The sequence below is a fragment of the Pomacea canaliculata genome, linkage group LG7, assembly GCF_003073045.1.
Source record: "Pomacea canaliculata isolate SZHN2017 linkage group LG7, ASM307304v1, whole genome shotgun sequence".
Classification (NCBI taxonomy): Eukaryota; Metazoa; Mollusca; class Gastropoda; order Architaenioglossa; family Ampullariidae; genus Pomacea; species Pomacea canaliculata.
In genome coordinates this window covers 20,584,746-20,593,957 of record NC_037596.1, presented here as the reverse complement: position 1 = coordinate 20,593,957, position 9,212 = coordinate 20,584,746, and the positions used below count along the sequence as shown (strand labels likewise).

At 41.7% G+C, this 9,212-nt stretch overlaps 1 protein-coding gene across 1 annotated transcript; it reads left to right on the top strand.

The window, feature by feature from the left end:
• The first annotated feature begins 1,616 nt into the window (after positions 1 to 1,616).
• LOC112569158 (fibrinogen-like protein A) lies at positions 1,617 to 8,631 on the top strand. The gene is made up of 9 exons (XM_025246877.1): positions 1,617 to 1,705; positions 3,508 to 3,596; positions 4,150 to 4,316; positions 4,493 to 4,645; positions 5,113 to 5,370; positions 6,296 to 6,420; positions 6,593 to 6,689; positions 7,342 to 7,506; positions 7,962 to 8,631. The coding sequence occupies exons 2-9, from the start codon at positions 3,523 to 3,525 to the stop codon at positions 8,207 to 8,209; spliced, it is 1,287 nt and encodes a 428-aa protein (XP_025102662.1). The 5' UTR covers positions 1,617 to 1,705; positions 3,508 to 3,522; the 3' UTR covers positions 8,210 to 8,631.
• The last annotated feature ends 581 nt before the right edge of the window (positions 8,632 to 9,212 follow it).

The window sequence follows — 9,212 nt, the reverse complement described above, 5'->3', positions numbered from 1 at the left end:
ATAATTATACAATTAATGAAAAATAATATGAAACTATTAACTTTTATGACATTCAAGCTTTTTCAGAACAATTTGTATTGAATAAAGTCTTGTTTGTATTCAGACATATCCTGTGCACTCTGCCTGTTCAAGAGATAGAAATTATTTACGCAGTATATGAAAATTCAAAATGCCAAATAAGCATATTTTTTAAAATATACATTATAATTTAAATATTACTTACTGTCTTCTTTTAATATGTGGCTGCTTGGGTACAAATTTATGTTGAATTGAGTAACCATGAAACAACTTCCACATGGCGCTTGATCGACTGAAGCTTCGCCTAACTTTATACATTATAAAATACCTTATTAGTATTGCATTGCGTGGAATGCTAGGTAAAACTGTTAAAAATAGTTAATGACACCGAGTGTCAGCTGACATCCCCATCCGCGGTGCTGCGGCGCCACCGTCACAAACATTAACATCGTTCCATCCACACAACTCTTGTTAGAGCATCACTCAAACGGTCATCGCAAGATCCTCCACCCACAACTGACAATGGCAGTCACATCAGACCTACCTTTACACGGCACGATGCTTGCTGTGACACCTGAACATCCATATTTTCTGAAGCCATCACAGAAATATCAATCAGTCTAAAGTCGGCAACTTTGATGTCTATATCGAGAATCTGTACTACAGCAAGATTGTGCACACATGACGATAGCAATAACAATTTAAAAAGCTTTTTATGGCCACTTTAAAATTGATAAGTAATTGCTAAGTTGTTTAGTAATTAATGACATCACGGGCTGCACTCGATGGCGCGCTGGTGAACCTCCCGCTTGTCACAATGACACTGAGGAACGGCAGGTCGCTGGTTCACTTCTCGTCTCACGAAACGCCTCTTACCTCACGGGTGTAACATGTTTATGAGGTGGGCAGTATTCTGCCGATGCTTTACTTACCTCTACCGTCATTATTTACAAACATTACTTTATGTCACGGTCAAGTCAATCAGTAGAACACGTGGCTGTTTCTTGTGTCTTAAAATGAGTATTTACAATTACTATTAAAGTATTTATACTCGATGTCATTAGTGACAAACATCAGACCTTAAAATGTTAGTGATGAAAATAAAGGTGAACATAGAAGCTGCAGATGACGAATTGTTGTCACGGTGTCATTCAATTCATGGCGGTTAGTCTCTCCAACTGTCTTCGCCGGCATATTATTTTTGTGTTCTTAACCTCATCAGCCTCCTTCATCTGGAGTTTATTTCTCACACAAGAGAACTACAACAAGTGCATTTGAGCTACTTAAGAGGGGATGCTACTAGATATTGCGCAGGGTGACCGGGGGCTGCTAAGACATGCTCTTTGTGAGTATAACTGTGTTCAGGGTGGAGTCATTTCACTGGCCACCCGTGTTTTGTGTCTCTGGCTGTGGAAGGTGTTGAGGAGGCGGGACCTGCCAACCACAGGTGAGATGCTGACTGCACACAACAATAAAAACTAATGTCAGGGTAGTACAAGGCAGTCAATGTCTTCAGTCCTGTACAGGGGGCGGGCTGTGTGGTCACGTGTGTCAGTGACGTAGGCCCGCCTCCACTCAGTGATGTTTACTACTTCGTGGCCGCCTGCTTCTATAAACACGCGCATCCCATGCAGGCTGTCACGTGGCAACTCTCGTCTCCGTGAAGCGCACATCGGCTTTTGAACTCGTGAGTACGCACAGGCCTCGTTCTGATTAGAGACTAAGAAATATAGACATGTAGCTACTGGACACGTGTTCAGACTATAAACAGATACAATGACGCATAAACACAAACAAGGGTAGAGGTCAAATAATGTACACAATGCATCCACATGTAAGAAAAGCTACATAACGTAAAACCGTTACACACTGTTTTTTGAAATGAAAGGCAAAAAAAGATGACAATGTGCGCATGTTCTGAAATTAGCCAGTATGTACAGAGTCACCTCCTTAAAGGAATGTACATTTAATTTAATTTAAAAAAATTTTGTTTCGATTTTCTTTCAAACAAAGCGGTTCTCACACGATCCTTGCTAGTCGTGCTTCTAATCTAGAGTTGTGCTAACTCCCATAATACTCATTATCCACTCTCACGTACGTTTGATGATAATGCCTTTTAAAGACAGACTTTTAGCCATTTACATCTTGCATAAAAAACCATAAATCAGTCCGTCGAAACAAAAAAAAACCTACTATTAATTTACATCCCAACACATCAACCACCGTTTTAAGACAAATATTGACACAAATACAGACTCACCTCAACAGCTTCAACATCTACAAATGTTTTCTCTAAAGTGTGGTCAGGACTTTTACACACCGACAACATTTTCACCTTCCTCCGACTCAGTCAGGGGAGAGACCACCACACCAATAAAAAATGCACAGCAAAACACTTATTTTTTTTCTTACTCTCCCTATTTCATTCGTATAACAAGTCTTAATTAAGACTTCTTGGCCATCTCATACACAGCATACACACACATTCCCCGCCCCTTCTTTTCAATTTCCTCTCCATTTTCCAGGTAAGACTGAGCCCGAATCTTGGGTACATAGTCACTGCCCACGTGACCTTTGAAGACCAGGCTGCAATCAATATGTCGTCTGCTCACTGGGAGCTGCGTACACTAACCATTCTCCAAGTTCTCTCACGACACATTTTTAACATTTGTCTGAGCGTTCGTTCCACCAAATCACAATTTAAAAAATCTTTTGCTGTCGGAATGGCCTGCAGAAGTCTTTCACAGAGTTTAAAATGTACAGAACTCAGACCTACTGCCATCAAAACCAATCATACCATTTCTCTTCTTTCTTCTCTTCACTGGATGGCGGTTGGTGCTCGCAGTGCGTACCCGTTGTCCGTTCTGTTGGATATTTAGCCGCTTACCCGCCCGTTTCTTCCACCTTCTGTTCCTCTGTATCTCAATCAGAAGTCTTGGCTCCTAGTCTGGTCCACACACACTATCTCCTCCTGTCACCAAAACAACATGTTCTTAGTTATGGTGTTGACAGAAGGCACACTCCTGACCTTTGACATCGTCACTCACCCTGTAGTCCGTCGATGCATGTTTAACGTGTATTAAGTCCTCTCGTGTATGTGAGTACCATGAGTATAGCTACACACAAACCAAGTGATATTACTCGCCATTTAAGCTCTTTCTTATTATCTTCCTTTATGTCTCTAGAAAAGCCTGTCTTTCCTTAATACCTTTGTTGACTTCTTCTCGCTGTCACTTCCTGACTGTTTTTTTGCACTTTATTCTTTTTTTTTTTTTTGGTTCTTGCATCCCGGACACATGAACTTAGTTTTGTCTTAAGCGTTTGACGATCGCTTGTATTTGAGTATTTGTTTCTGCCGTTTATAATTGCCCGTGTTTTTTATTTTTAGTTTTGTATTACAGGTAATAACGCTTGTTCTTGTTCTACTAATATCACAAACAAATAATATACAAGAATGATTCATGAAACTTGCACTTCGCCTGGTTACAGGTGTGTAGCAGGTGGATGATACAAATGCTACGATTCTTCTTCTTCCTCCTGTGCGTGTCTCCATGTCTTCTGACGGAGATTACAGCGAGGTATAACATGTTAGCTTTCTCTGACTTCTAGTACACAACACAACTAGTACACAACACACAATACATGATAAAGATTTGATAATCTGTCGTTAAGTAACTAGTAGCAAACTCAAATACAAGTCCTTTTGGAAGTCTCTAAAAACTGTACAAATACCGACAAATATTAAGAGAAGACATTTGTGTGTTTTAGTTACGTGCTTCGCCATTGTCTATGAACGCACACAGTCGCCACCGAAATGACTAATGAGTATCAGTCATTAACATCTAATAGACTACTGCAACTGTAGTAGTTTGGGGTGACAGTGAGGTGGTCACACACAGGTCTTAGATAAAGCAAAGTGAAGAGTCATCTAGTAAGTTGTAGTAAACATTGTAAAGTAGATATTACTAACGAGAGACTGATTGAAGGACTCCATGGTCCACGAAAGTCAAAAGGTAAATGTTTCACAATATTGGGTCAGCAGTTGTCCTAGTTTAGGGGCGGCTGTTAAACGGAGATAACAGAACGAATAAGGCTTACTGTTAACAATAAATTATGAATACCTTTCACAAGTGGACAGTCTGGATGCCCTGACAACTTCATCAATCCGAAAGACTGGAACAACACAAGTTGTGAGACAGACAAGGAGTGTGGGCAGCCAAACGCGCTGTGCTACATGGGCAAGTGTGTCTGTCAACCTGGATTTTTCTACTCAGCATCTGATTATACATGCACTGCCAGTGAGTGGACAATGCTAAAAAAACTTTGTTTTTAACTCGATAAAGTTAGGATGGGTAAACGTTTCTATGACTGTCATTGAAATCTGTGAATGTTGTTTGAAATATGCAAAATGTCGAACTTCATTTCAAGCTGAGATGTTATGTAAATACTTGTTGATGACAGCTGTTTATGTCAGCATGCGAACCATCGGAGTTGCACAACACCTTCATGGAGTATCCAGACAGCGGTATCAGAGGCCACAACCTGGAGGTCATGGATGGACTCTGCCTGGAAGACTGCAGGAACCTGTGTCTGAGTACAAAGCGCTGCCTGACCTTTGACTTCAGAGGTTTGCATGAAACAATGCTTTAAGCATTGGTATACTACAGTGATATTACTGTGGAATGTTACTGTGTACTCTGGAACTACTTCAGGTTTAAGTGTGATTCACATGTCTCGTGCTGTGTGTGTTATTTAGATAAAAATGCACGTAAAATATGTACAAAAATATCCAGTTCTTCTTTATGAGACAGACATTACACGTCTACCATCAAGTCTTTTGACTTGCAGAACTGAAACACAACAACAAAAATAAAGAAAACAGTTTATTATAAAATGTAAACCTGGTGTCTGACAGGCACGCTCCCAGCAACACCAAAGACAGGAATTACAAATATACAACTAAGCATCATGCTTTTGTTACAAACTTTTTGAGAAATAGAGAAACGTTTCGAGAAATGTTTAAATTAGTCGCTTATATTATTCTTAGTTCCGAATATTTGTATCCTGTTCAGTGATGTCTCCCTCGCGTGGCAGGCGTAGGAGGCCTGTGTGTGTTCCATGACGTCACCGCGCGCCAGGCGCCCGCAGGGTGGTATCCTCAGACCGCCGAAGGCTGGAGCCACTACCACAGATCCTGCCTGACGGTCTTCGCCTCCTCCCGTGTGTGGTACAACTTACTGTGTAACACCGACCTGGACTGCCCTGACCCCTACAGCCAGTGTGTGTCAGGCAGATGTCTGTGTCCTCGTGGCACACACTACAATCAAACGGAGAATGCGTGTGTTCCTGCACGTAAGTCACAAGTAGTAGAATTGTGAGCGGTACTCACAGCTTTCCTACAGAATGTAAACTGTCAACTTGTATGTTCTTACAGTAAATCAAATTAAATCTCATCAAACTTTATTGCCTGCCCGAGTAAATCACAGACAAAATATTTTTATTTTGCTCTCCAGCCTAACCACATATACAAACATTATATTAGTGTGTGTATATATATATATACAACGTAATACAACGTAATAAAAATACTATACAACGTAATGGCCAGACATACAAACCCATACACGACAGTGATTTGGCCGAATTCACGAGGTGAATAGCTTGGCCTGAAGGACACTGTCAGTATCTGATAGTGGTGAGGACTATTCTATTGGCTTTGATATGACAGTAGGTGACAGTCATTATCAGCTGCGCTGTCACGTGATAACTAGTGTAGGGCTGTAGTGTTGGTGTCCCACTTCTGTCCCCTCCATGAATCCCGCGGACGCGCTGGTAAGCTATGACTGTCAGTAGGTGAAATGAGTAACTGTGGGGACGTGTTAGCGGTGAGTTATGTCGAGGACAGGGTAGTCGGCCTTTGGCTGTACTGGACCGTCGATGGACAAAACGCCAGGATGTCTCGCCACCGGTTATCTCCCCTGGAATCGGCAGGCATGTGACCGCGGACCGCTTACGTCACGACGGACATGGCCCAGAGGAATGAAGAAATAGTTGTCGCTGCAGGTGATCTCTCATAGAGGAGAGGGCAGAGGTAAGAAAATATGGCGGAAAATATATAGCGCGAGCTTGGTTAACCTCTATGACGTCAACATAGAGCTGACGTCATTTAGCGCGTCATTTTCATCGCGTGCGAAACAGCTGTGTATGATGATGGAGTTGTTGGCACTGCGCATGTGTACCGACTTCCTGCCAGCGGAACGATTTGTTTGTGTACCAGGACAGTCATGTGACGACTGGCGCAAGACAGGAGGCAAGACTGGCGTCTACGCCATTGAGCTGCCAGACAGCGAGGACACCATGACAGTGTGGTGCGACATGGACTCTGGCAACGGCAGCTGGCTGGTACGTGTGCTGGTGTTTGTCAGTGTGTACGACAGGTAGTTGGTGTGTATGACACCTTTTCACCGAATATGACAGGTAGTGTGTATCACACGTAGTCAGTTTGTACGACAGAAAGTACTTTGCTGTACTTTGGTTACCATGGTAACGACCTGTGAACTTGTGCTCTGTGCAGGTGTTCCAGAGACGTCGCGATGGCTCGGTTGACTTCTACCGGAACTGGACGGAATATGAACAGGGCTTTGGTAATGTCTCTGGAGAGTTCTGGCTGGGTGAGACTCTTGGACACCTCTCTCTCATTATCTTGCATTATCTCTCCTTCTAGTGCATAACTAAAACTGGCAAATCTGCTTCATTATATCAAGGGGTAGATGGATGATGGATGATGGATGATGGATGATGGATGATCCTGTTCTTTAAGATGCCGAAATCTCAAAAACAAAAAACACAAATTTGGAGAGTAAAATGTCTGTCTGCATCATGTCGTGTATCTTCCTTTTTGGTTGTATGTTAGATTATCTACTTACAGTTTTTTTTTTCAGACAAAAGTATTACAGTCTATATTTTCGTTTTGTCATGAGTTTAGATATAGAGTGTCAAACTGTATCTGCTCTTGCTTGCAGTGTGTGTGTGTGAGAGAGAGAGAAATCGTTTCAACATGCACATAAATACATTATCTAGTAGCAGTAGTATGCATTATAATGTTAAGAACAATCAGCAAACGAATGTTGTCCATTTTTTATTATCTAAAGTCTAATACTAACGTAAACACTTTAAACTTTATAGAACAAAATAGTGTGATAACGGTGGTGACCAGCGATACTTCTATGTTTTGGGAGAATTCAGGCACAAAAAACAAACAAACAAACATTTCACTGCCTGGTTTATCTGTTTACGTGAGATAATTGCCATGACTTCTCTCAGGCTTGTCAAGGCTTCACACCCTGACCAAAGGGAGACCCACCCGACTGCGTATAGACATTGGCGAGGTTACCGGAGAACGTTACTACGCTGAGTACTCGACATTCAGGGTGGACGGTCCTGAGACAAACTACACACTGACCGTGTCCGGCTACTCGGGTAACGCGGGTACGTCACCTACATTAAGGTGGAGTGACACTCAGGGTAGCCAACGGGGTCTCTGGCTAGCAGGTTAAGGGTTAAGTGAATCACCAGGGCTGTTAGTGTGTAGGTGGACATGAAGGTGCGTAGATGTGTGTGTCTCCTACCGCGCGCAGTTTACCTTTGATGTAACAGCATCAGGTAGAGGTTGTACTCCAAAAAAATAAGTTGTAACTATTAATGTTTAGAAAAGAAAACGAATTATCCCTAGATATTTTTTAAAATTTAGTTATAGCTGTATTATAAAGTGCTGACCATAATGATAAACAATACAGAAATACTAAATGTAATAATTGAGAGCTATTATTTATCACTTCGTGGTTACACTATGTGAGTGTTGCAGGGCTTGTGTTTAAACATGACAGCAGTGTTTGCCTCTGTGAGTGCCTTCAAATATGTGATTTGTTTGTGTGTGTTTACAGGTGACAGCATGGCGCTTCACAACAAACAGAAATTTTCAACCTATGACCGAGACAACGACAGGTGGTCTACTGGCAACTGTGCCGCTCACTATAACGCCGCCTGGTGGTACAACTTGTGTCACGTGTCTCACCTCAACGGCCGATACAAGTCTGACGGCGCCGATGCTGATGACGGCATCAGATGGTATCACACCCACTATGACAGCAGGAGCTTCACCTTCAGCGAGATGAAAATGCAACCAGTGTAACACCGCCTTGTCTCCTGTACTCTCACTGCTTACACCCTCAGTCTACTCTACACCACACGTGACACTCGTGACGTCACCTCAGTGTAGATGACTGGTCTCGCAATACCAAGCGATGTAAATGTCGAGCAGCATACTGTACTTAATTGTTGCTCACTGATTCCTATATACAAGAATCATATTTCTTCTTTTAGTTTGGTTTCACTTTACGTAAACCAAAATGTTTATAGCCTAGACAATTGTTTTTATTTATGATTAAATTAACACATTAGTTGTGCGTAGGTTGTAGAAAAAGTGGAATGATCTTTAGTCATATCTGATAGTTTAAGCAAGTATGGAGGTTAACACAGTGTTGAGCTGTTAACAGTTAAGCGATAGTTTCATTGTAAGAATAATTAATAAACACAAACACTAATTGAATGAAACACAGTTGTTCATTTTGTTTATACTGACGACAGCTAGACATGACTCAAATAGCATTGTATGAAAAACAGCTAAAGATGAAATGTGTGTTGAATTGTTAAAAATAAGGATTTCCAGTACAGCGCTTTGGATAAACATCTGTGAACACTATGAACGAGTCTTATTACGGTGGAAATATTTTAAAGATGATGTCAAAGAAACTGCCTTCTTCTGGGTGACACATGAAATAACACACAGCTTGAGAAAACAGAAAGGAAAAAACAGAGAAAAACAAAGCCTTTCTGCTTTTTACACTGGTTTCCCATCCGTTCTGGCATCTAGTTTTAATTTCTTTGCTGACACCTGCCTTTGATTATTTTCTAAACTGCTATTCCCTTACATCCCAGCCAGACAATTCGGCTTCTGGTCTGATGATCGCCTCCTTACTCTTCCTGTCAACAGAACAACAACATATGACCACAGGATGTGTCGTTATCGTTCAACGAAACATCGATGCTCTCCCTTTCTATACCCGCCACCTACCCCTCTATTGAATTCCTCACACGTGCACTGAAAACACACCTCACCCGTAAACATTACTCCT

What these genes read in the sequence shown, in the direction of transcription:
- LOC112569158 (XM_025246877.1), top strand. Translation starts at nt 3,523, where the DNA reads ATGATACAAATGCTACGATTCTTCTTCTTCCTCCTGTGCGTGTCTCCA. An exon ending in CCTGACCTTTGACTTCAGAG is followed by an intron (nt 4,646 to 5,112) that starts GTTTGCATGAAA and finishes CTCGCGTGGCAG; the next exon opens with GCGTAGGAGGCCTGTGTGTG. An exon ending in CTCTGGAGAGTTCTGGCTGG is followed by an intron (nt 6,690 to 7,341) that starts GTGAGACTCTTG and finishes GACTTCTCTCAG; the next exon opens with GCTTGTCAAGGCTTCACACC.